The sequence below is a fragment of the Acanthochromis polyacanthus genome, chromosome 21, assembly GCF_021347895.1.
Source record: "Acanthochromis polyacanthus isolate Apoly-LR-REF ecotype Palm Island chromosome 21, KAUST_Apoly_ChrSc, whole genome shotgun sequence".
Lineage (NCBI taxonomy): Eukaryota > Metazoa > Chordata > Actinopteri > Pomacentridae > Acanthochromis > Acanthochromis polyacanthus.
In genome coordinates, this window is record NC_067133.1 from 11556854 (window position 1) to 11583661 (window position 26808).

Genomic DNA, 26808 nt, shown 5'->3' on the forward strand with positions numbered 1-26808 from the left:
TTTTTTGTTTTCATTTAGATAAATAAGAACATTTCCACCATGAATTGATCTGGAAGTAGAACAAATAGTTCACAAAAAATCACTAGCATGCAGGAAATTATATTAGGTCCTTGATGCTCAAAACTTACTGGGTGAGGACGACCAGCCTTCTACACAATGTATATCTCTAAATGGTCAACAAAATCCCATGAAGGAAAATTGATGTGCAAAAAAACAATTCATGCATTTACATGGTTTTACATCATAACGATAAGTACTTAAATAAACAGCTCTTAGTCAAATATCCCCTGTAAAGTCAAACTGCCTTTTTTCCTCTCACAGATATTTATTTTATAGCTTACTTTTGCATAATATGTGGATTTGAGGACACTCTCATAATGCAAATTTCCTCGTTCTAGTCTTTGAATCATTTGGAAGCATGCATTTACAAGCTTTAATCCTTATATTCCTGAAAATCTAATACTGTGGCATCAAAAATCCTTCAGTCTGTGCCCTGCAGCACATTCTTTTTTAGTTGTGATCCTGACCTGTTCTTCTATAAACTGGATTAAGACACAGTGGATCTTGACATTCCCTTGTTCTTTGCTTTGCTTTACTGTTCAGAGAAATTAATCCTGGGTCTACTCTGCCATCCAGTGGCTGCTGTGGACAAGACTGGTATCAACTTGCATTCTGATCTAATAATAACTAGTGCTGAACTTGTGCTTGAGCAACAATCTTGTGACTGTGTCCACAAAGCAAGGACATTTAATTTCTCCATAATTAGCTTAATTTAAGCAAATTGGGACTGATTCCTATAATGAAAGTGTTTACCTGACCTCTGTTCGGACTCCTGTGACTCTGGGCAGCTCCAGTAAAGGGTGAGTAGCAGCTGCAGGTTGACATTTCTGCAAACAGTAACTGCACAGTGCTTCAGAGACAAGACACTCAGAAGGTTCACGTATGGACTACCTGCTCAGATAAAACAGAAAAATGGTTTCCTTTCTCTTAATAAGCTGTAAAAATTAATATTTTTATCTGAATGACTTTAAGGTGTCATGTCCAAAGAGACATTTCCATTCTCCTCTACCTCACTGCGCTCTCTGAGGCTGGAGCAGGAGTTGCAGGATTGGGAGGATGCACGGCGAGCGTTGGCTCACAGGAGAGCCATGACCCGGGCCCCGCTGCCTCGTGCTCCCAGGCCTCCTCCCAGGCAGCAGCAGCGGCTCCAGGAGGTCCGAGCTCCTCCACCGCAGGTCCACTGCAGAGACACCAGCATCCACAACACCTTCATGTGTGGAGACATGAAAGGAGTTTATGCTGTCCTGAAGGACCCTGCAATGGTCAACGCCCTGATGGAGACGGTGCACGAGGAGATGGTGTGGACTCCAGAGATGGGTACGACTTTGAACATCTGATCATTTATACCGATATCACCACTACTACTGATTGGACTATGTTTCTTCTCCTGTGTTAGGCATGTGGACGCTGAGCTCAAAGGTGAAACAGACCTCAGCTCTCCGTCTGGCTGCCAGCAGAGGACACACCGGCTGTGTGGAGGAGCTGCTGTTTCGTGGAGCTGAGGTGAATGACGACCCTGGAGGCAGCACGGCCCTCCACGATGCCTGTATAGGAGGTCATTCTGTCTGTGTCCAGCTGCTGCTGTCTCATGGAGCAGATCCTGAACTTTTGGCTGCAGATGGTACCGCTCCTCTTCACCTCTGTACTTCTGCCCAGTCATTCCAGTGAGTGGAAGAGAAGTTGACAACTTTTTTTTTAAATAATTCACATTAGTATCTGCATAAAAAATTTTGTTCTCTATTAGGCTCATGTAAACTAAAGCTGAGTTTCGTCCTAATTTGTACAAAAATGTTCATCTTTAACAAACATTTCTGCTACTGTTGTCAAATATTATTTATATACAGTATAATGAAGCAAATGGTTTTCCAGCTGAAACTAAATGATGCTGGTAAGTCATGACCATAATGTGTGTTTTTCCAAGTTGTGCTGACCTGCTTCTAGAAGGAGGTGCAGAGGTCAATGTGAGGACCAGAGAGTCGAGACTGACACCTTTACATGTGGCCGCTCGGCGAGCCCTGGAGGAGCACGTGGAGCTCTTCCTGAGCCACGGAGCAGACGTTTTAGCCACAAATCGAGAGGGGGAAACGCCTCTGAACGCTGCCTGCTCTGGAGCCGAGAGGCCATCTGAGGCCGGACGTTACCTCCGTGTGATTCAAAGACTGTTGGATGCAGGAGCTGATCCTAAAACTGCCGGCAGGAAGCAGCACACCCCGCTGCACAACGCCTGTGCAAACTGTTGCCACAGGATCGTAGACGTCCTCCTGCAACATGGAGCGAAGGCTGATGTTGAGAACTGCGCGGGATACACGCCGATGGACTGTTTGCTGCAGGTAGCAGATGAGAACTGTTGGAGATTTAAGGAAAACAAGTTTATTGCTGTAAATACAGTCATACTTTTGTTCTTGGTCCTTTAGGTGGTCGAGGATTTCCCAGACCAGCAACCTGAAGCAATAGCACGGTCTCTTCTGAACCATGGAGCGAAGCCGGTTTCCCCAAAGGTTCAGTCAAACAGCAACACTGGCAGAATGCGGTAACTGCTGTATGTTGAATCAGCAGTTACCACATTCTGTTAGTGTAGAGACTCACATTGTCTATCCTATCAGTCAAACACATGATGCTCCTTTGATCTTTGATCCTGTGAAAACACATATGACTCTGCAAACGTGCAGTAAATAACCACAACAGAAAGTAGCCAGATAAAGTTCCTTGAAGATTTCTGTACTTTTACCATCCATGCTTGGCTTGTTCATATATTGTGGAGGGGAAGACAACCCCGTTTATACATCACAAATTCTGCTATTAAACATGAAAAAGTCCTTCAGGAAAGTGTGCAGAAATGCAATCTTACAGAAGAGATACATAATGGCATTGACACTCAGACATTTGGAGGGAAGAAGCCTTAAAAGTCACCAAGTGTGGAGATTGGGAGTGGGCCATCGAGACAGACGAGCGTGCCCGTTCACACTCACACCTGCGACCAATTTAGGACCACCAGTTAACCTCACATGGAACAGTCAAATGTTAGCCATCTTAAATGTTTTGTTTGTTGATCTAAATCCTCTCCACTTAAATTGCACCGGGAGGACAAATTCAGTTTTTTGAATTGAACTGAATAAAACTGAATCTGACCAGTATTTTCATGCACTAATAGTCAAGATAAATGAGAAGTTGTTTGAGGAAATATCGTGCAAGCTAAGGCAAAAAAACTATTTCAAAAAAAAAACCACACTAAATATGTTCTAGAATTCCACTCAGACACACAAAGAATAATCCCTAAAATCTGGTTTCTTTACTCTTTTGACGTATTACCACTCTAACCTAAGAGACTTAGTTAAATAAGTTCAATAATGTTATTTTTATCCTTCCTCTACAGGAGCTTAAGCAGTGCCTCCTCTCTCCTGCCACTCTGGAGGTGATGCTGAACTCCTACACCTCCATCTCTCCCTGTGACTGGATGGACTCTTCTGATGTTTCTGAGGTGAGTTTGTCTCTCTGCAGTGTTGAACCTCCTCTGCTGCTCTTCGTTTACCTCCCACTCTTTCCGTTTTCTGCCTCAGGAGCCTTTCTTCCAGCTGCTGCGTCAGCGGAGCGGCCAGCCTCGATCTCTGCAGCATCTCTGTCGATGCGCTTTACGTCAGCGTTTAGGAGCTCGGTGCCACTCGGCGGTCAGTAAACTGGACATTCCCGGCTCTGTGATGGATTACCTGCTGCTGAGTAACGACGGGACGCTGTACTGACTTCACACTTTGTCTATATATATTTAACAGTATGGTGCCTCTTTGGAAACAGTATCTAAGATTTATTTTTACATTGCAATAACCTGTTGCTTTTTTTTAAACTAACACGTGTTTTTGCCAACTTGAAATACTTAGATGGAGTTTGTGGAATTACAAATAAACACAATTTTACCTCTTTTTGGGTTAACTTGTCATTTATATTGGATTGGTTGGTGGTGTTTCTGGAGTGTCGGATTGTGTTAATAAACCAATAAAGTGTAAAATATTTATTTCAAATACCTGAATGAAATATGAATTCATGGACGAACAGAAATGAGGAAATAACAGCCCACTTTACTGAGTCTTCTCTTGCATCCCTTCCAATAACTCCCATTCATTTACCTCGTTTCTAGCCTGAAACTCATGAAAGAGCAGATCAAAAACAGTAAATATATTTGAAGTTGTGCTCCATATGTTTCCTAGCTATAAGTCAAGAATCCATGTTTGAATACTATCAGAGTGTGGAGCTTTCAGATTTCAGGCGAAAGTGCACAAATTTTGCAAAATTCTATCCAAAATACAGTCTGTCTTTTTCAAGCACCTGCACATTTTGATCAGTAATTAGGTGCATAATTCCAAATGAATCTTTGACTATATTTCAAACAGATGCTGATGAAGCATTCACACCTTTTTGTGAACAGCAGCAATATCATAATATAAAGTAAAAGTCTTGTGTTCACACTTGCACTGAAAATATTGTAGCACCAAGTACCGTAATAATAATTAACTGGAAATGTAATTGATTTTGTACTTAATTAGATTGAAAGTGTAATAAAATGTCCCGACTGGTGTTGAGAGTGGAGCTTTATGCCGACAGGCCATATTGAAAATCTGTTTTCTAGATTACACTGAAGGCATATTTCGACTATTTCATTTACAACGACGACTCATCTGTGACTTCTGCAGCTGTCTGTATGTGCAGGAGCTATAATTAAGACCAAAGACTGGCCTAACACTGGCATTAATAATGGAGTTATAGCATGTGCAAACCAGATGTTATCATTTCTTGATTTCTGTGGCTGCTCACTGCCCTCTTTGGAGGACCTATTCAGCTCTTGTTGCCCCAGTAAGGCAGTAAACAGATGAACACCATCTGTTCGACCCGCTGCCCTCCAGCAGACGCTTCAGGTCCATGGAATCACAGACAGATACATTGAAAAACAACTTCTGCTGCCGCTGAATTCTGCCAAACAAAAGTACCTTCTTTTTTGTACTAGACCTGCACAAATGTTTACATCAAAGTACGTCTTGTATGTACTTTTTGCACGACTAAAAGCCACTACATTTCTGCATTCTATTACAGTACTGTTTTCATAGTGATCTTAACACACCAAAAGAAGATATCTTCGCAGGAATCCTACTGTTTCATAACTCAGTTCTATGTGGATTTTGTTGGTTCAGTATCTGAAATAATGAATATATTCCACTTTCTTTGTTTTTTATAACAAATCCCAGGACTATTTCTTTGAAATTGTGTTTAAATTGTATCTATTATAATAAAAATTGTCCACAAAAAACTGCCCAAACATTATTAAATTGCACATAGAGTTGCACTGAAAATTATTCGACCCTAATTGCAAATCAGGTTTATTGGCAAAATTTACAAACTTACAGCTGTTATGATGAAGATCTCAAACAAGAACAATTGAAATAGCTCAATACAACCAGTATTACAAATGGTTTCTCCAAATTCAAGACAATATGTCACTCTTAATGACTACTGCTGTCTCAAAATTATTCAACCCTTTCTTAACAAGCATCTTTAGTAGACCACCCTTTTGCTGCTATGACCTGATGCAAACATGATGTATAACCAGACACCAGGTTCTGACAGCTTTTCTGAGGAACGTTATCCCAATCCTCATGGGCAATAGCCTCCAGCTCTTTAATCTTCTTGGATTTGTATGCTGCAACTGCAGTTGCTATTATGCTATTGGTCAAGCTATGACACAAATGGGTTTTACTACATGTTTGATAAGGTTCAAGGCAAATTTGATGACATTTTCAGTAAATTACGACATTATTGGGTGCTGCAAGTATCAGAATTAATAACAATTATCAATCAACGAATAAACTGATCAAGCTCTACTTAAAAGAAGAGAGTAAGTAAGTTATAAATGTGTGGTCACTGGCTGACAAAGGGTTATAATTCAATTAACTGAAGTAAGTAAAGATCTTACAAAATTATAGAGAAAATAAAATCAACAACAAATCCAAATTATGTCAGTTTGGATGTCATTTTTTCTTCTACATTTTATTTATTTACCCTAATAGATTTTCAGGCTACAGCAAATTTCATTCCATTATTTTTTGTAAACTACTACAATATTGGTGCAAAACTTATGAGCTGAATGTTCTGTCTGTTTGTTGATATATATTTTGGATATTGGTACACTTTTGTGTTTTTTTTTTAACAAGAAACGCCAAAGCTGTCTATATGTAACTATGCATAATTTACATTTCCTATAATAAAAACTATGGCATAATAAATTCCGGTCATAAAGCCGTCCCAGCGCCATTATTACCGGTTATTACCGGGCAGCTCGGAGGATCAACAGGTTGAGACTCAGGTCTAAAAGCGGCGCCGCGCTGACGTCACGCCGCCTCTGTGTTTGTTATGTGGTTTTGAAGCAGAAGCTGCTAACTAGCACCGAGCCTCGTCTTCAAACATGCTCTGATTCTACACCTGCCAGGTACCAGCTCTCTCACAAACACCCACACACACCAAACACTTTTAGCTCTCCGCTTGAAGTCTCTGTTTTGTGTTTGAAAACTGTCGCGACCGAAACCAACAAACCGAACCGCAAACAGTCGAAGGTCGTTTTTATTTTTCAAGCCAGCTAGTCGCTAGCTGCTAGGCTAAGTTAGCTCGACAACAACAGCATAACATAACAACTTAGCACCTCCGCAGGCTTTCTTTCATAAAGGCTAATGTATAGATAAAGGGTGAATGTCGAGTTGAACAAAATGGCATGACAAACACTGCTGACATGACTGCATAGCTAGATGTAGCTTCAGAGATACAAGAAACAGCTGTTGAGCAGAAGTGCTAGCTAGCTGTATGTAAATTAACTCATCCTGAATGAGGCCATGTAAATACCAAATAGAAACATTAATGTGTGTTCTGCAACAACAACATATCACTATATGTAACTGCTGAGCTGTGAAATGCCGTCAGTATAGTTTGTTTTTAGATTAGGAGTAAAACAAATGTTAACAAAGGCCATTTTGTCAGTCTTTATCAATGTGTCGTCCTGATTTGCAGGAGATCAATGTATTTAACCTGAATCTAGTTGTCACTGATGCTAGGTTTGAGCTTTATTGAAATTCATTAATTAATTCTGTATTACAATCCCCTTATTACTGCATTTCATACCCCAAAACAGTACTCAAATATTGAATCCTGTTTAGTTTGTCTCTGTCATCATCCAAGTTATGTGTGGAACATGCAAAAAATCTATCTTCCACAACATTGTATTTTAATTTTACTGTACATAAAGTCTGAATGGTTTGTGGAAAATTACCCATTGCAGGTTTTCTAGCAGTTTTTCAATTCCAGCTTCAGTTCAGTATTCTCTAGGTAATAGATTTAAAACACGTGATGGATCAATAACACACGAGATACCATGTAAAGTGTGACTGTCACTCAAGGAAGCCAGCAGTAATTGGTAAAACTATGAACACAACAGCTTCAACTCTGCAATGCATGACATAGATGCTAAATTGTAGCCCTGTGAGTTGTTTTTTTGCATTGTTTCAAATTGACCTTTAAACTTGAAATTAACTACATGACAGAGAGCTGCAATGATTAGTCTGCAATCTGAAGACCAGCCAACAGCTGTTGTAACAGTTGAATTGATCCAAACTTTTCCTAATTTGTCCCTAACTTTGTCCCTCTTTTCTGACAAGATAATCAGTAATAAAAAAAAACTGCTTGATGCAGTCCTAATATTGTGTTGCAGTATGTTTATCGTAACTTCAAATGTGACATTTTTATGTGATAAATGAAGGTACTTTGTCCCAGTTAACTCAATGTTTAGACTCCCTATTGATTGCTACAGTTTGATATATTTTAGAGAGAAGATATGCAAAAAAATGAGATTGTAATTGTTTGTCCATATATTGCTAATGTGATCTGACTGCAAATCATAGCATGAATGTTAATTCTAACATTTCTTTTCACCTAAACGTGATCTAGAAATCGTGATATTTTTTTTCTGTTATTGCTACAGCCTGTACCGGACAAGACATAGTCGTTTAGGAAATTATGTAGAAGAAGTCAGTAGCTTGGTGGTTAGCATTTTTGTCTTTCTGGGATCTTTCTGCATGGAGTTTTCATGTTCTCCCTGTGCATGCGTGGGTTTTCTCTGGGTTCTCTGGCTTCCCCCCACAGTCTAAAAACACACTGAGGTTAATTGGTCATTCTAAATTGTCCATAGGTGTGAATGTGAGTGTGATTGTTTGTCTCTGTGTGTAGCCCTGTGACAGACTGGTGACCTGTCCAGGGTGTCCCCTGCCTTCGTCCTAAGTCAGGGGGATAGACTCCAGCCCCTCCACGACCCTAATGAGGATTAAGCGGTGTATAGAGAATGGATGGATGTCTGTGCAAAAAGTTAAAATTTAATTTGTACAGGTTCCAACCATGTGCAGTATTTTAAATTATATAAATTATTATATTCTGCTGAAGTTTACTATTAGGACTGTAAAGCCCTTTGAAACTTGTGTCACCTAACTTTATTCTTGCTCTTCATGTGTGTCTTGTGCTTTACAGGTTTGGAGGACAGAGATGGCAGTGTGTGCACTGACCATGTTGGATGGGATGGAGGACGAGGTGACGGCAGCAGGCGGCGTTCTGCTGCTGGTCCTGGCCCTCATCTTGGCTTGGCTCTCGACCCACGTGGCCGACCGGGGAGACCACATCCTGGGCACCATCCTCACTGTGGGCGCTCACGCCTCCCTGATCGGACTGGGGGGCCATGACAACTACAGCGGGGGTCCTGCCGGTGCTGACGCCCCCGAACAGCAAACTCCTCCACCTTCACAGGAGAACAAGCCGGACGACAGCGAGCCGTCGGCCGAGAGGGGAGAGGGTGAGGGGACGGGGGAAGGGGCTGAGGGGGTTTGGACAGATCTTCTGCTGGACATACAGAGCAAACAACCTCAGGCTGGAAGACTGAACACTTCCGATGGAGAGGATGAGGAGGATGATGAGGAAGATGAGGAGCTGGAGGAGGAAGAAAAGAAGGCTATAAAGCCAGTTTTGACCACCGCCAGTACGACCACTTCCATCTCTGTCCGCTTGAAGTTTTTAAACGACACAGAGGAAGTGGCAGTCGTAGAACCACAGGACACAGTGGGAATACTGAAAAGGTTGGTGAAATAACCCTGAACATCCTCCATCAAGCATTATGCAGAGCTGGTTAAAGAAAAAGTTCAGGAACATCTGCATAATAGCTTCCATGCAGACAAGCCAGCAGCCAGTTAACTTAGAAGAAAAACTGAAACCAGCTTTCTCAACTCTGTCCAGCAGTTAAAAAAATCTGCCTGCCAGCCGTAAAGCTTCCTAATTAAAATGCTGCTCCTCTCTTATTAAATTTGACAGGAAACAAAGGATGAAAACTTGTTCGTGTGATTTTAGAGGAAGTTGTTTTTGGCACTATTTTGTGGAGTCTCTGCTGGTTAACGTTGATGACGAGACTTCACGCACAAATGACCATGTGTGGATTTGTCACGTAGGCTTTTGTTTCCATTAAACAAACAAGATGTCACATTTTATTTAGCTTCAAAGGTGCCGGAAGACAGATTGTGTTGCCTTGAGACAGGGCCAGATGAACCGGTTCCAGGCTTACAGCTAAGCTAATTGACAGATTGCTGCAACTTTAGGTTTATTGTACAGACACAAGAGTGGGCTTTCATCCAACTCTTGAAACAAAACACAAACTATTCCTTTGACCCTCGAAACCTCAAGCAGTTTCTGGGTGTGTTTTTTTACTCGCTGTGGGCTCACTGTTCTCTGCAATGTAAAGTCCTAAACTTCTATTAAAACTGCACAACTATGGCTAGAAGTAGGAAGAATTTAAAAATGTCATCTGTAAAGTGACAATTATGCCACAAATCAAAAGCTTAAAAAAGGGCAAACTTGAAATTCTTCCATTATGTATTTTTTAAAAATTGAAAAGCCTGGAATCAACATGTGCTACCCACACAAGAAAACTCTACATACTATAGATTTTTACTACAGTAGTTAGAATTTGACATTTGTTTCTGTACTTACTTGAGGAGTTGTATCAGGTGGGAAAATGTTGAAGCATTTTTTTTTTTTTTAATTTTACAGAACCTAATTAGTGCAAAGGTTTTATTTTGGGCCAGTGTTCAAATGAGGCATGTAGAATAAAGTGCTCTGATAAATGGGAGTCATTTTGGGAATGTCTTCTAATGGCTCTTCTTTTTCTCCTGTCCTCTTTTCCAGCAAATGTTTCTCAGGTCGGGAGCATCAAATTAAGTTAATTTACCAAGGCCAGCTGCTGCAGGATCCCAAGAAGACTCTGCTCTCCCTGAACATCACGGACAACAGCGTGATCCACTGCCACGTCTCCCAGACCCTGCACGAGGCCGGTCCAGAGGAAGGGGCTCAGTCCGGGGCCGGAGCAGGAGCTGGGTCTGGGGTTTCCGGAGGGTTCAGGGCCGCCGGCGTGGCAATCAGCACTAGCAGCCTGGTGGTGCCTGTGTTCGTGGTGATACTGGCCGTGGTGTGGTACTTTCGCATCAACTACCGGCAGTTCTTCACCGCCCCCGCGACCATCTCCCTCGTGGGAGTCACTGTGTTCTTTAGCTTTCTGATATTTGGGATGCACAGCCGCTGAAAAGGCAAAGAAGAGGGCTCACGCTTAGAGCTGAATGTTGGGAGATGAAGTCAAAAATAGCTGCAGCGGTGGGCGAGCGTCTGGAGAGATGGACTAAAAGGGCCTGGGTGCAGATGCTACAGCTGATCGTTGTGTGTGTGTTTGTGGGTGGATAGGTGAGCCTGTTGGTGCATATACCAAGAAAAGACAGATGAGTGATTGTACAGTACAAGTGCAGTAAATAATAATCTGCAGTGAGTGAGGAGTTTGCTTTAACTGAAACCTAATTTAGCTTCTCTGCAAACATGACTTAGTGGTTCACACCATGTTGTAACACTCTGGGTTTATCTCGTCATCATGCTTTCCTGGGCGTTATTCTTTTTCAAAGCACTGCTTCTATGTTTAAAAAAAAAAAAAAGCGCAAGATGCAAGAATCTGAAATCATTCTGAACCACTCACTGTTGTGCTGTGTGTGCCAGTTTGACTCTGTATCTTTATTTTATGTTATTTGACTGATTCAAGCTCTCTGTACGCTAATATAAACTGTACAGCTGCCTCAATGCAGACTGAATTATGATTATTTTCTGTTGCTCCAAAATGTTGCTCTGTAGAAATAGGCTAATTTAAACAATCACTAGACATGGAAATAGACACCTTTTGAGAAGATGCTGTAAATATGTTGTGTATTTTCTGTAAATAAGATGATAGAATGAATCAGGTGAACCTGCATCTGGCACTTAAAGATTTGGAGGAGGGGCGTTCTACCCTTCTGATTATGCTGGACTGCTCTGGTGTCAGTGGTATCTCAAATTAAAGCATTTCAAACCAAACCTGCGCTCTAAAGAAGTCAGTCTCTACGTCCAGTATGTGTTTATTTATATACAAACATCAGAATGCATGGCAGTGAAGAAAAATAACCCATGTATCACATCATGTTCAGATACAAGTCACTCACACATGCACTCATAATTTGTGCTTGTGCATGAGAAAATATCTCAACATTGCATTCTTTGTCATTGCACACAGATACACAAAGAGCCACAAGAGAACATCTGCTGTTAGCTTCATTCGCTAAAGGTGGCGTGAGCATCGGATCATACTTAGCTAACTACCTCAGTTACAGTTCATTTTATCGTTAGTGCACATTACAAGACTTTACTGGACAGGATTCACAAGGGCACAGCCAATGCTGCTGCAGAAACTAACAGAAACCTGACAAATGTGCTCCATATTGGAATTAAAATCAGGCTCTGGCAGATTGTCACATTGGAGACAAAAAAAAGTGAATGCACTTGAATTTAGGGATTGTATAAAAATTATTTGGAAGGTGAAGAGGCTTGAATGTTACTTTTTTTTTTTTTACAACTGATAAAAAGCTCTCCATGACCAAAATGAATCTATTTTGTGCACCTTTTCCCAAATACCTGAGAATACTGACAAAGCTAAAACCTAGTGAACATTTGAGCCATTTTGAATAAGGAGACATTACTGGTTGTTATTTCATCAACCAAATGCTTTCTGGTCTCTGCTGTTGCTGACAATTTATTCTCTTCCTCTTCCAAAACTAACTTCTTAGTCCAACTGTATCAACCAAGCTTTGCTACAGACACGATTATTATCTGTGGATTTTGAAATAGAGTTTTCCCCCTATACATCTCACAGCAAGAACTGCAGAAAATTTCAGGCCAACAGCCTTTCGGTGAGTAATACGTGCTCTAAAAGAACGGGCTCATGTGACGGATTGTTCAACTAAGACAAAAGATAAAAGTAGTCAATCCGAAGCAGACCTATTCAGGCAAAGAGTGGGAAAACCACTTCGTCATAAAGCAATTTTCCACTACAGGAACTTATGGGGCATTTTAGGGCACAATAAACCTTTGTGCAATCTCTTTTAGGGCTGCTTTCAGGGAGAAAAAAGTACCTGCTCAAGGGTAGGTAGTACTTCTTACCGCCCGGTGCTTGATTAAACTATAACAGAAAGATTTGCACCATTTTTCTACCATCTTGAGATTCCATTTAACCCTTCGATGCACAGCATGGGCCAGGAGATACCCATTTGTCATCAGACTGGCTCACTTTTGACTCATGTCGTGCATCAAAGGGTTAAGTAGCAGTGTTGTCCTCTCTAACAGCAATGTAAAGTTCACCATACATACGCTAACAAAACAAATCTCTGCTGTTCTATTTTTCATAAACCCCTCAAACTGGAATCATGTCCACTATGTGTCCAATTCTACAGGGAAATGGAAACAGAAATGCTCAGAGTCAGTTAAAAGTGCTGTTCCTGGAAACTTTTGCCTGCCCCAAGTTCCTGCAGTGGAAACCCAACTGCTAAAAGGGCATAAAAATAGAGATACTGTGCACATTTTCAGGCGGCCTCTTCAGGTGCACATTTCTAGTATTGATATACAAGCGTAGACATGAAAATGCCACAAACTAACCTCCACCTCTCAGGTTTCCAAGCCTTTTGTCTCCAAACAAATAAGTTTTGTACAATCCCCAAGTAGTACAGCATCACAGTGATGCATACAAATTTAATTTCCTGGGGCTACAGTCGACCAAAGAAAATCGTATCTATTCTTCAACTAAATCGATTGGTCGGCTACTGAATGATCTTTACCTGCGAGCCCAATTAGCCACAGTTTAACCTCAGTATCTTATACTGTAATGATTACAGACGCCTGCTGATATTCATATGATTTCTGAAAGAACTACTCATGATCCAACACAAAATCTATTGAGGAATGTAACACAGGTAAGTTAGATGCTGTTGATACTCAACTTTTTGAGCCATATCAGTGACTTCTTTGACGTGTTGTCAGATAGTTTGGAGTCTACTCCAAATAAATATTGTAAAATATGTAAAAAAAAAAAAAAAAGTGTACACTGGGTTGGACCACTTCTAAATTGGCAATTAATCCTGGAAGTGACACCAGCGACTGTTCGGCAGGAGAACACCATATTGACCAACTAATCGATCAGTCGACTTGGAGACTACAGCCCTCACATACAACATCCATGTATTTTCCTATGCATTTCTGATAACTGCACAGGTAAAGTCTTTGGGTTTGTGAAGCCAATTTATATGAAATAAAAATGGAAATTCTTTTGAGACATTAACTGCAAAAAAACATTTTAGAATGTACATCAGACAATGTGAGCTTACAAGAAGCAGACTGTATATAAAGGACAGACGTAGCCTCAAGGCCTGAAAGGTGTGGCCAACACTGAAGTGCCTCAAACCTGCATTCTTTCTAACAACCAGCAGAGGGCGACTCCTGGTTGCAAAATGAAGTCAGATGTATAGAAGTCTACGAGAAAATGAAGCTGCTTCACGCTCGAACTGCTACCTCAGGAAACATTTTCTGAATGGGTTTATGGTCGAAACTGCTAGTTCCATGTGTCCTTCAATACATTGTGATGCTTCGTTTGCAAATTATGGTCCCATTTAGACTGCAATAGACAATAAGCCAGGGGATGTTTCAGGGAAGGATTGCCTTGTGATTAGTCTGTTAGAATGTCGACTTCAAGCATAAATCTGCCATTTCTACCACAGATCACAAGACTTTTTTCCCCTCTGTTTATGCTATCTATCGATCCCCATTTTTAAAATCCTATTCACGACAGTAGGCATCAACAAGCTCTGAGCAACACATTGAAGATTTGTATTTCTTGATTAATCTGTTAATTTGTCATTTTAAAATGACAGCGGTCATCTCCGCACATCCCAGTTTAACATGAAAACTATTCCCCTGTCACTATGTGTTGCAGGGGCATCATCACTGCATCCTGGTCTTAGCAGCATCTAAGGCGATTGTTCTTATTTTAAAGAAATACTAACAAGCCAGACTGTTTTTTCTCTATAGTGGAATGATAAGGAGGTGCAGCCAGACCACTTTACACAACATTGTGTCACATCTAGTTTCCAAAGACCAAGAAGGCAACGATCAAAAATGCCAAACTTGAGCCTTCAAAACGGCAGCCCACAAATCAATGAATGACATCACTATGTCCAGGTCCATCTTTTATATACAGTCAGCAACAAACATAAGTACTGATCTACTTTCATGCATGATGGAATCTATAAACAGAAAATCGGCAAAAATACAGAGGAACAAAGAAAGTTTCATTGATTCATGATTCATTTTCCATCTCACACGTACTGTACATGTGCCCCAAGAGCCCTACTGGCTCATCAAATATCAAAATCTGCATTTGCACACAAATAATATACCCATCACTACATAGGCAGTGACAAATAGGAACTTAAATATATTGTCGATGTAAACAAATAACGTTAAATATTTAAAATGGCACGCATTCTTTCACAAAAAGTCACATTCAAGGATGCATAACTTTGTGAGAATACAAATGATTACACACAGACACACACACCTTCTAACCACATAGCATTCAGACTGAATGCAAGTCAGCATAGAGGCGCACGCACACCCCCGCGCACACACACACACACAACTGTGCAATATAATGCTAGAATTTAAAAGCCACTGATGAGTACTCCAGTACACGTGTCAAGTGTTGAACTGAAAGCGGTTGCAGTTCATATGTCTGCTCATAACTGAGTGTGACAGAACACAGAGTCTAACAGCTGGACAAGCTACACAGCCAAAACACTGACAGAGTACCTGAAGGTCACATGGAAGAATCGAAGACCTAGGCATGATGTCTTTTCTGGATTCATGAAAATTAACTAATTCCACTGACAAGTACTGAACATATTAATGATATTTTATTAGTAATAATATTTTACTAGTATATTCCTTCCTTGTTGCAAAAGCTTGGTGAAGGTTCTATATTGGTTGGAAGGTTTTACCAGTTTGGTTTGGTACCTGAATGCATCATTAAGTCATCAAATTAAGTGCGTGAACCCTCTGAACCCCAAAATCCACCGGACGTTTTAAAGGCAAGTTATGTCCACCAAATTCACGCTAGTAACTGGCCGAAAAATAACCTCTAACTTTAATCAACTTGTGCTACTCATCTCTGCCGTGCTTTTCCATGAAGATTAACCAAATCAAGGCTCAAAATTGTGATATTTTATCAAAATCACATTATTTCATATGCTTAATTGAAAAACTTACCAAAAAATACAATTTGCTCTCACCAGATTACATATAAAAACTAAAAATTCTGTGCTCCTAAGTGCAGCCTTAAAGTGATGACGGGCTCAACTGAAATCAACAACCATGTGACAAAAATTCAGCAAGTCTTTAAAAGTAATCAAAGAAATTACATTTTCATTCCGCCATTATAACTTGCTATACTGCACAAAAAGAGATTTTTGCGTTCTCTCTATTTATAGTCATGGTTGTTCTGTTTCCATAAAGGTACAGTGAAAAATAAACCCACACTGAGGGGAAAAAAGTGACAGAAACAGAAACTACTAAGGGTTCAGAGGGTTAAAATTGACTTGAGCATCAGGATGAATGTGCAGTTTTTGATGGAACTGGGTCAATAAGTACCTGCAGATACTCAGTCTGGACTCTTTCTGACCACCATTCTTAGAACACTGTGTTCATAATGCAGAAGAAGAAATCTCTAAAATGTAGATGTTGTCAAGGCCAAATGATGAAAGAACTATGAAGTCAAGTTTCATCCCATCCTGCTCAGATTTATAAATCTCAGTTTGAGAGGAGGGATTTACCAGAGGAGGCAAGAGCTGGTCTGACAGACAGGCCTGGGCTAGTTTAAGTCATCGTAGATGCTTGGAATAGACGGTGCAGAGAGCTTAGGCCTCTTTTTTTTGGTTGATAAACTGATATTACTCTGAGAGCTGCTGCTGCCTCCAGTCAGACTCGAGCTTCCTCCTCCTCCTCCTCCCCCTCCTCCACCTCCACTGTTCAAACCCAGAGACGGCCTCTTCTTCTTCTTGGGCCTCCGGGAATCTGAATGGTTGGTGCCTGTGAGAGGGACAGAAATTCATTTATTAACTCCAAGTTTAATCCAAAAATGGCTTCAAGGCTTTATGTCCACTAAAGTGTATGTTGCCAGCTGAGAATGTTAGGCTTTCTTGTGAAAACACCCAGCTGGGAGCATTTTGGATGCATTTTGTCAAACCTTTTGTAAAGAATCTCAGCATCTGGTCTGACAGTAATCTGAGTTTTCAGTAGCAGACCACAAAACTACGGCAAATAAAGCAATCCATCTTCATTTTTAAAGACACAAAGAGCATTTTACACATTTTATCTCATCCTGCCTGGTTGACTACAACAGCCTTTAGAGCTGCATGAACCAAGAATCTATGGACAAACTGTGCAAAACTTAGCTGGCAGCGTTTTTACAAGAATCAAGAGACATGATCACATCACTCTTGTTTTAGCATCTTTACACAAAACCAGTTTGTTCTATTTTTCCCCAACTTAATCTCTGACCTGGTAGTACTATACACTTGTACAATCTTGTGTCTGGTCCATTGATGCAGCTGACATACATATATAAAACATACTTTAATCAGACAGTTTTTCCTGATACTACTTCAGTTTTAGTTTCCTTTGAAAGAACTTTAATTTCATGCAGTTATATTTTTACACTGTACTGACTTTTACACACCAAATTGTGTTTCTTTCTGTCTTTGAAAACGTGATGATTTTCTGACTTTTCTGTTTTTGTGCTGCCGTGTGCACAACTGCTCTATAAATAGTGATATTAATGTTATTTTCAGCTGAGATGCTTGTTCGTTGCAATCACAATCCACTGACTGACTCAGCTGACTGCTTCTTACTTGATTGAAATGTTCTACCAAGCAGTATTTTTCATATTAATATTGTGGCAGTCTGAGGATGTCAGTTGGTATAGACATGGACACTTAGAGGGCAGCAATATTACCTTCTTCTCCGTTGCTATTTAGTGCTATTTGTACAAGTCATCCTGCTCTTCCTCTACTGAAACAAAATCTCTAAACCGCAGTTCAGATGATGCTCTGGCTGTGACAGTAGCATATTAATCCTAAGGTCTCTATTCCTATGGCTCTTTGGTATCCATTTATTCATGTACATACAGCGCCCTCCATAATTATTGGCACCCCTGGTTAAGATGTGCTGAAAGCCTTAAAATAAATTACATTTTTATTGCAGAAGCATACTCACACACTGAAATTTATAGAAAAATACATTATAGGAGAAGATTAGGTGCTGTTTTGTTGGCAAAAGGGGGTTGTACAAAGTATCAACATCAGGGGTGCTAATAATTGTGGCACACATGACTTGATGTAAAAGAATTATTTCTTAATGTGAGATTTTTTTTTTCCCCACTGAAAAAATGCACTTGAATTAAAGGTTGGATTTTCCTCTTTTTTCCCCATTGTGGTCCTATATTATTTAGAAAAAAAAGAATTATTAGAAGCTAAAGAACACACCTTAACCAGAAGTGCCAATAATTATGGAGGACGCTGTACTCAGCACTCCCATTGCAACGAGCTAACAAAACACACTGTCTCAGTAATAAGCAGTTTGGTGGACATGCGCTCTAAGCGTACGGAGTGTTTGCTTCTTACTGGCTTTGGATGAGGCAGAGTCAGTGGGTGAAATATCAGGTGAGTCTTCCCACTGCAAGCGGCTCATTAAAGTCTGTCCATCTGGAATGTCGAAGCCGTCGTTCTCCACCACAGGATCCGCGTCAGGCAGCGCCGGCCTGTTACACGAAACCCAGACACAGTAACACAACAGTTTAACCACACAAAAGTACAAATGTCTGCATGTTCCTAAAGCCTCAGTTTCACGGCCAGTAAGATGTTTATCAGCTCTACAGTACAAAATTACCACAGCGGATTTGCAGTTGTTGAACAGAGTCACTTATCTGCTTGTTGCAGCGCTTCAGTTATCAGGTGTTGACGGTTGTGGCTTTTTAAAAATCACAATCTGACAGTTTTCAACCAAGGTCTCTCACTCAGTCACTTCTTCTAACAGCTACACGAGTTGCACATTAAAATATCACCTTTCATTTTTTTAAAATTAATTATATCTAGACTTGAATTTGTCATTTAATCAGTTAATCAACACATAATTCATTCAACTAACAGTATTTGACTAATACATGAACTCAAAACATTTCCAAACAAAAGTGAAAAAGGTTCTCTGGTTAAAGCTTTGGAAACGTGGAAATTCGCTGTTCATCTTTCATGAATATAAGATATAAAATATATTTTGGACAGTTCAGGTAAAACAAAACATTTAAATATTGCACTAAAAGATCTGGAACGATCTGGACAATGTCTAATGACTTTTTGTAATTTTGTGGAATAAAGTGTTTATCAGTTACTTAAGAAAATAATATTTCTATGGAACGCAATTCAAAATTTAAAAAAAATATATAGAAATGTAAAAAAATGAAAAAGTACTATGACACTGTAACATTATTGTTGCAAAATACAGACATAATGGAGTTGTAAGGGATGGGTTTAGTATTATTATTTCCCCCTTTACACATGAATGTTATTTTGTTATAGATTTGTGGCAGCTATAAACAGTCATAATGACGTCTGATTTTTCTGTTTTCTTCTCAGTGGTTCCTTGAAGTAAATATCAGTCACATTTAATTACCAACAATTTATCAGTTAATACTGCAACAAATTCAGTACATCCCTGAGAAGTCAGTAACACTTTGTCAATATTTTTGTGATAAACCAGAGTTCTGTTAAGTTTTTATACATGGTATGTCTGGGACTTCTACCATAAAATAATCTAAAAGTTTGAATAAATACCATAGAACATTTTTGAAAGCTTTGAAGTCATTGTGGGGTTCGTGATCTAAAAGTTAGATGCATGAGTGACACATACTTAAACTGTAAGTAAGTCACGTACAGACTGACACAGGTGTTTCTCTCAAAAAAAAAATTAAGTGCAGTATTCATATGCATTTCAGCGACAAAAGATCACGTAACACTCAAGGCTCTACAAATGTAACACACTAATCTGGTAAAGGACAACTCTGGTTTATTTCAACCTGTTATATTGTCCATTAATGTGGCTACTTTAGCTCGAAATGTCACATCAGCTTAGCACTCATTTCCAGGGCAATAAGCATCACCTCCCTGAAGGCAGATTTTACATAAATGATTCTAAGACTTTTGTTTTTAATTTTCTTACTCTATAAAGAGCTAAAATTGCTGGGAGTTCATAGCAACTGTCCCGCTGAACGCTGTTCACACGCTCCTTATTTCCTTGAATCTCTTCAGCTGAAGCCACATTAATGGAAAATGAATAAACCAGAACTCTCCTTTAACACCTGTTTTACCAGCTTGTTCAACAGCGTACTGACAACACTGACCAGCAGCATTGCTCCTGAAACCAGTGAACTGTATCAGCAAAACACCTGCACCATGAGGGCCACAACACTAGCATGACTGTGTTATAAGGACGGGGCAGACTCACGCGGACGGCCCCAGGAGGAACACCCTGACGGCCCTCCTCTGTTCGTCCGTGTGCTGGGGACATCGCTGAGACCTGGTGGGACACAAGGTGGCATTATAGATCCCTGACTGACGGCCGCCCAGCACCCACCACACAGAGGTGGGACGGACTGCTGGGACACAGTCAGTGACCAATATGCTGTTAGGGTTACAAAGTATTAGAGGTTGGTCAGTGACGGGGTCCTCCGTGGTATGTAAACATTACCGTTTCTGAAATCTCTGCAGAATTTGGTGTGAAATTTTGAGAAGAAAAAGTCAATTGCTGATCCAGAAATAGAAAATGAAAAGAGTTGCCACTTGTGTACCCATGAGTTAGTCCCAACATACATGATCAATTCCACAAACACGGAAACTGATCATGCTTACAGATTTCACTTTCAGTTTTAAACATAGAATTTTTATGAGTTTCACACAACTATGGGACATGAAAACACAGAACTCAGAATCTGGATTCAAATCATATGGTGACACCAACACTCGGCCAGGTCTTACAGTACCTGAAACTATGGCTTCAAATGTGAGCTACACAGAAGCAGTTTACTGTTTTCTGAAAGTGGAAAGCTTTAATCAGGAATTCATCTTTGTGTCAGACGCTTATAGAATAATTACCTGGTACACATCTTCTTGGTGTGCTCTGAGATCACACCACATTGCTGTAGAAACAAATAGTGATTTAATAATCAATATGGAGATAATTAAAACAAGAGAAGAATAAATATTATCTTAACCCTCTGAACATAGACCCACCAGTAGGTTTAAAAGGCATGGTATGTTTTCAGTTGTCAAAATCATCTCAATTCATCAGAGACAAAAAACAGAAAGACTCGTCCAATTTTCAACTTTCTGTTAGTCAGTGAACTAATGATGTGTGGCGTATACTCCATTTGCAGCTAAATTTAAGCTTAAACTTCTAATATTCATCGAAGTCATTATATTCTGCATTTTATATTTAAAAACATGTTAAAAATAAACAATTTGTATTAACCAGATTCAGTAAAAAACTAACACTTCGGTGCGGATTGGCCCAACTATGAAGCCATTAATAATGATTAAGCCATGATCAAAAGTCATTTAATATTTTTTTTAGACTGAACTGCAGGCTGTGTTTACACAGAGCAGATAAGTGACAACACAGCGAACTAAAAATGCAAGTAGTGGATATCTTCAGCATTCCCAGTATTGGGGGCCACTTAAAATATTGTACAAGTTGATTCCAGTTTTTTTGTTTTATTTGTAAAACTTTTTATTATTTATGGCATTCTAACTTTGTTATGCTGCACAAAACACATATTGGAGCTCTAATCATGGTTGTGCTGTTTCCATAGAGGGGAAGGCTTTTATATTCCAGTAAACAAAGAAAAAAAATGGCTCAACAGTAAGCAAAAATGTGACAAACAAAAAATGCCAGATACTGCTTGGGGGTTTCAGAGGGTTAATCACCTGCAGAGAGATTTTCATGCTTAAGCGGATTAATGAAAGTTACTCACCGTTGTTAAAAGGGATCTGACTTCATCTGGGCCTAAAGTTTCATAACTGATGCCGGTATTAAAGTTGTACTGAAACAAAACACAGAATGAGAGCCCATTAAAATACTGTGCACTGCACTATGTAATCAAATAGAAGACAGTTTACAGTACTTTATGGTTTTGCAGTTAAAAGAACAAAGGAAAATTCGTCACCTTGTAAGGTTCCGAAGTGACACTAGTCCCAAGCTCACCTGCAACAAAAAAAACACACTGTTGATTCTCTTTATTCCAGACAACAAAGCATCATCAAATTTAAACTGTCCTCATCAAAGAAAAACATAAAGTCACAAGCTATCGACTATGAAAGTACCTTGCAGCTACACAGCACATAAGTTATGATTACACAGATGTCGCTGTCATTGCTAATCTTGCTGTCTGCACTTCACCGTTATTGTTAATCTGTATTAGCAGGCGCCTGTATTCTACTTTACTGGGACTGATAAAACTGCATGAACAGAACAACCTGATCTGCAACAAAACCGGCCTGAGCTGTATGACAAAAATCTACTTCACCATTGTTCAATGTTGCAATGACGACATGTTTTTCGATGAATGAACATAAACTGAAGAACTTTAGATACACAGTTCCTCTTTTTGCTTTAGCTACACTGCTAACACAGTTCCCAAACATTTAATAGCCTATTGCCACTGAATAGAGAACAAAAAACTTTGAATTTGTGTTTATTGAACAAATTCTACATGAATACTCAACAAAATAAACAGAATAAACAGGCTAACATTTAAAATTTTAATTAGATGTCTTTTTTTTTTTTTAAAGTTCAATTTTGCGTGCTACTCTCTTTAAAATATTGTCTTTGCTCTTCTCTCTTTGGTAACTTTGTAACAAATAATCTGAGAGCAGTTGACAGCTAGCTGGAGTTTGCATGCGGTGTGTGAATTAACGGAATTTCTCATATTCATTGCATTCAGGCTGTGTTTTGTAACTGTGCTTCTAGTTGTGTTTTCATACTGCGATAATGCTGATAATACGATTATTTGGTCAGCGTTACAACGCATTAACAGCTTTAAGATTGCTGAAGTTCAACTCCAAAAAATACTGGAGTCTCCTCACTAAACATCTCATAGACTCACCATTTTTGTGTTTCATAGATTTGGATCTTCGAGGAGAATTCTGATTCTGCACAAAGAAAAATGCTGAAGTTAAAACTCCTTCATTATACACATTTAAACATCTAAATTTACTACAAAATTGTTCAAATGAGAAAATAAATAAAAACACCTTGTCTGACTTTCTCTTCTTGGCTGCAAAAAACAAGACAGAAGTTTATTATGTGAAAGCAACTTGGAGCTTTCTTAAATAATTCTTTTTACAGAATCTGGTGCAAATGTTTTATTATTGATTCAGCTTGTATATGGTTTCTGATGGAGTTGATTCAAAGATGGCAGTTCAAGGACCATCAGAAAGTTGAAAATTCGACAATTGTTTCTGTTGTCACAATTTCTGGCTCTGATAAATGATGTAACTTTGGCAATGACAGCATGTCTTTCGTAACTGCTGGGTGATTTTTGGGTCCAGAAAGTTAAACGGAATTGTTTTTGAATGCTCACCTTTTTTTTCTGCCCCATACGACCAGTCATTGTCATTTAGGTCATCGTTGTCTTCCTGATCACTCTCTGACTTGCTCATGTTATTATTGCTGGCTAGCCTGTTAAAAGCAGAACAAAAACATGAGTAAATATTAGATGTAAATATCTGGATCAAGAAAATTATCAGTCCTGGAGGACCTCCACTGACTGACCTGCGGTTGGCGATGCGACTGCTGTTGCGTCCCATGCCGAGACATTTCTCCAAATGTGGCGCGAAGCGAGAAGCTGCTATTAATCTTTTGCAGTTGGGACACTCGCACTCTTTGTTCTTCCACTGATTGTACACCTGCCCAAATATGTCCACACCCGGTTGATCCACGATTTCTGGGGGAGGAAAAAAGACAAAAAACCGAATATAATGCAAGCAGAAACACCAAAGACAAATGGACCAAAACTAACTGGAAGCCTCGGCACCAACCAAACTCCTTCATGCTCTCTTGGTCCGTTTCATCTAAGAAGAAGTAGCCCTGTTTCACTGCACGATGCACCTCAAAACACAGGCCCAAACAGGCATCCTCCACCAGCTCAGAGTAGATGTCATGGACCAAGGACTAGAACATCAAAGAGACAAAGGGACACTGAACACAAACTTGATTGGATGAAAAATAAATGCCTGCTTAAGATAGAAAAATGTCAAACTATTGTACACATCAGTGCCTCACCTCCAGCTTGGTGTTGTCTGGGCCTGAGAGGGGCATATCCTCCATTTTCATTTGAAAATCTGTATTGGAAATCTTGATCGCAAGGTAATAAGATGCTGACCTGAGGATTTCGAACATGCACAAGTGAGTTAAAGTCAGATTTATTCATAAAGCTCATTGAAAAACAGCACAAGAGGAAGTTAAAAGCTGCACAATTAAAATAGCAGCAATACAAACACAATAACTAAAAGACAAACGCAAATTAAAGCTACATTTAATTTAACTAAATGGCAAAGCTAATGTGAAATTAAGGGTCCATATCTAGTCGAGCTGCACAATACGCACCTTTAAAATTGTTATTGGTACTTGGTATAGATCTATCTTCATGCTGTTGAAGAAAAGAAGAGTTAAATCAATAGCTGATGCCACATATCAAGTATCACACTGTATTTTTCTTGAATTAAACAACACTAAGCAATTCTAAATATAGAATCAACATTACACACGAAGAGCAGTTGAGTTCATTTATTTTCTTCATTTTTCTGACATCTCTGATTCTTATTTTTAACAGAGAAACCATTAAGAACAAAGCGGTGGCACTCAGGAGGAATAAGCACCGTCAGAGCTGTTCAGCAAAAAAATAAAAATAAAATACAACAAACAGAAGAATAGTTTGGCTTTAAAGCATGAATATTCAGACAGTTGCATTTAATTTAGGACATCATACAGCGGCGGTAAATGGGATTCAGTGTGGGGTACTCATGAACACTGCAAGAAAATCTAGATTTCATAACATAAAACTAACATCCAAACCACCTCACAAACGGCTAGCTAACGTGAACACAATACAGACGCAGGTGATGACAGTTTGTTAGCCAAATTAGCACTTTAGCTACATTTCGGTGTTCGTATTTGCTTGTTAAGCTACCTCAACATAAAGAAAAACTGTTTTGACATTAATACAGGCAACATAGAGACGTTAGCTGCATTATAATGTCACTAAAACCAGTTTGAGCTTACCCGGTGTTGACAGAAAACTCAGCCCGAAGCAGGCATCTTTTCTGCGGGAGGAAACATCACCGAGTCGGGCCGCTGTAACAACCGTTAAGAAGAACCAGAAGAAGAAGAATTCCGGTGTTCGGCCGCAGCCATCGTTTACGTCGCCGGTGAAAGAAAATCCTCGTCAAAGTGTTTGCTGTCGCAGGTGTCGACAGGTTTGCTGAACGAGGAAGCCGCTTCACAGAGAGGAGGCCAAACACAACAGAGAGCTGAGAAACACAAATACGGCACAACTCACTTCCGGGTTAGCACGGGAAAATAAAAGCCCCGAGAGCTGAGAAGACGCTTCATTGTGCCGTTTAAAACAAACAAATCAACTAATTAACTAACAAAAAATAAATACACCAATAAATAAAAATTTCCAAAAGGGATGGAATACAGTAATGCTCATTAACTATAAAAATGGCGAAAAAAAGAGCAAAATCATTATATTTTTATCTGAGTTTAATTAATCCAAGCACTGGTGTTTACTGTTATACATTGTAAAAAAAAAAAAAAAATTGTGAAGGTTATAATTTTTGATGTGGGTGTCATTTACACCTTTGGCCTTTTTTTGCTTGCGTGTTTGTTGTTTGTTTTTACTTTTAACATGGAAAATAATATTTTTCTACATTTTTTCTAGTTATTTTCTGTAATTTACAACAAGGAAAATCTGTAAAATAACAACAAATTGTTCAAGAAATTACAGTTAAAACTTCATCCATCCATCCATTCTCTATACACCGCTTTATCCTCGGGGATACCACAGTGGGGGTGCTGGAGCCTAGTCTATCCCAGCTGACTCTGGCAAAGGCAGGGGACACCCTGGACAGGAGAGAGGGCAGGTCCGATTTGTGGCACTGGCAGCGAGCAGTGACACTTTTTGTGGCACCGCCGCCGTGCTACGGTTAATGCCACTGTGGAGTGACACTTTTTGTGGCACCGCCGCCGTGCCACGGTTAATGACACTGTTTGGGCGAGATGCCACTGCCGCAGCGGCATTTCCAGTGGCCTCTGGAGATGCCAGCAGAGATGCCACGGTTAATGCCACTGTTTAGGGAACATGCCATGGTTAATGCCAGTACTTTTACCGCTGTTTGGGCGAGATGCCATGGTTTATTCCGCTGTCTGAGGGAGATGCCACCAGGGGTGAAAGTAAGCCGGAACGGTCCGGAACTGCGTACCGGCAAAAGATCTGCTGGTGGTACGCCGCTCTTCCACCGGTATCTATGGGTACGCCGGTACGCCGGTACGCCGCCCGGCCTGCCTGCTATCCATAGATATCGACCGGAGTTCACTCAGCAGTACGTGAGTGCGCATGCGTGTCTACTTCCGTAACACAGCGATTGTTATGGCCAGTAGCAGCCAATAGCAAATAGGTGCGCTTGATTTATTGCACTGGGACAAGCAATAAATTACACGTGAAATTCCACACGTTCTTGTGATTGGCTGAAAAACTTTCAACAGGATTTACAATGGTTAGCATCGACGGAATGGGGTGAAAGTAAGCCGGAACGGTCAACTACTTTCACCCCTGGATGCCATGGTTCATGCCACGGTGCATTGGGATCTTAAAGTTTTTTTTTTTGTTGTTGTTGTTTTTACCAGCACTCCAGCAACTCTGCTATGAATGGCAATCAGCGTTTAGCCCCCTCCCTCGTCTCCATGCGGTTTTGAAGAATTCTCATCAGAGCCTCGCACAGAAATAAAGTTGTGCAGTTAAAAGCAGATGGAAATTTAAACTGATTAAATTGAAAGTAAATATTAGTTACTATCAAGATTTAAATACAATACAGAATACAAAAAGTAGATTAGTAAATACAGTAATAAAATACAAAATATGAGGTGTGTGCATCATATTTGTCTCGAACAACTCAACCATTTTAATAC

At 39.9% G+C, this 26808-nt stretch overlaps 3 protein-coding genes across 4 annotated transcripts; 2 read left to right on the plus strand and 1 right to left on the minus strand.

Annotated features, from left to right (window-relative positions):
- Positions 1-840: 840 nt before the first annotated feature.
- Positions 841-3892, plus strand: asb16 (ankyrin repeat and SOCS box containing 16). The gene is made up of 6 exons (XM_051941026.1): positions 841-1377; positions 1457-1724; positions 1982-2390; positions 2475-2558; positions 3434-3529; positions 3621-3892. Exons 1-6 carry the CDS (start codon positions 1038-1040, stop codon positions 3795-3797), a joined length of 1374 nt encoding a protein of 457 aa, XP_051796986.1. The 5' UTR covers positions 841-1037; the 3' UTR covers positions 3798-3892.
- Positions 3893-6387: 2495 nt separating this feature from the next.
- On the plus strand, positions 6388-11508 carry tmub2 (transmembrane and ubiquitin-like domain containing 2). The gene is made up of 3 exons (XM_022196187.2): positions 6388-6529; positions 8608-9206; positions 10306-11508. The coding sequence occupies exons 2-3, from the start codon at positions 8623-8625 to the stop codon at positions 10697-10699; spliced, it is 978 nt and encodes a 325-aa protein (XP_022051879.1). The 5' UTR covers positions 6388-6529; positions 8608-8622; the 3' UTR covers positions 10700-11508.
- A 23-nt stretch (positions 11509-11531) lies between these two features.
- atxn7l3a (ataxin 7 like 3a) lies at positions 11532-25177 on the minus strand. Of its 2 annotated transcripts, XM_022196185.2 has the most exons (14): positions 24901-25177; positions 24226-24268; positions 23902-24001; positions 23658-23790; positions 23392-23563; positions 23201-23298; positions 22872-22894; positions 22724-22769; positions 21785-21822; positions 21593-21661; positions 20715-20758; positions 20068-20139; positions 18192-18328; positions 11532-16599 (listed from the first exon to the last, which is right to left on the minus strand). In XM_022196185.2, exons 3-14 carry the CDS (start codon positions 23950-23952, stop codon positions 16382-16384), a joined length of 1101 nt encoding a protein of 366 aa, XP_022051877.1. In that variant the 5' UTR covers positions 23953-24001; positions 24226-24268; positions 24901-25177; the 3' UTR covers positions 11532-16381. The 2 variants fall into 2 exon arrangements, with proteins under 2 accessions (XP_022051877.1, XP_022051878.1); XM_022196186.2 differs by lacking the exon at positions 20068-20139.
- Between the last annotated feature and the right edge of the window lie 1631 nt (positions 25178-26808).

Excerpts from the sequence above, each read along its gene's own strand:
- asb16 (XM_051941026.1), top strand. The coding sequence starts at position 1,038 with ATGTCCAAAGAGACATTTCCATTCTCCTCTACCTCACTGCGCTCTCTG. Across the intron at positions 1,378-1,456 it reads GGTGTGGACTCCAGAGATGG|GCATGTGGACGCTGAGCTCA; the intron begins GTACGACTTTGA and ends CTCCTGTGTTAG. Across the intron at positions 3,530-3,620 it reads ACTGGATGGACTCTTCTGAT|CCTTTCTTCCAGCTGCTGCG; the intron begins GTTTCTGAGGTG and ends CTGCCTCAGGAG.
- tmub2 (XM_022196187.2), top strand. The coding sequence starts at position 8,623 with ATGGCAGTGTGTGCACTGACCATGTTGGATGGGATGGAGGACGAGGTG. Across the intron at positions 9,207-10,305 it reads ACAGTGGGAATACTGAAAAG|CAAATGTTTCTCAGGTCGGG; the intron begins GTTGGTGAAATA and ends CCTCTTTTCCAG.
- atxn7l3a (XM_022196185.2), bottom strand. The coding sequence starts at position 23,952 with ATGAAAATGGAGGATATGCCCCTCTCAGGCCCAGACAACACCAAGCTG. Across the intron at positions 21,662-21,784 it reads TCACTTCGGAACCTTACAAG|TACAACTTTAATACCGGCAT; the intron begins GTGACGAATTTT and ends GTTTTGTTTCAG. Across the intron at positions 20,759-21,592 it reads TCAGATCCCTTTTAACAACG|CAATGTGGTGTGATCTCAGA; the intron begins GTGAGTAACTTT and ends TTGTTTCTACAG.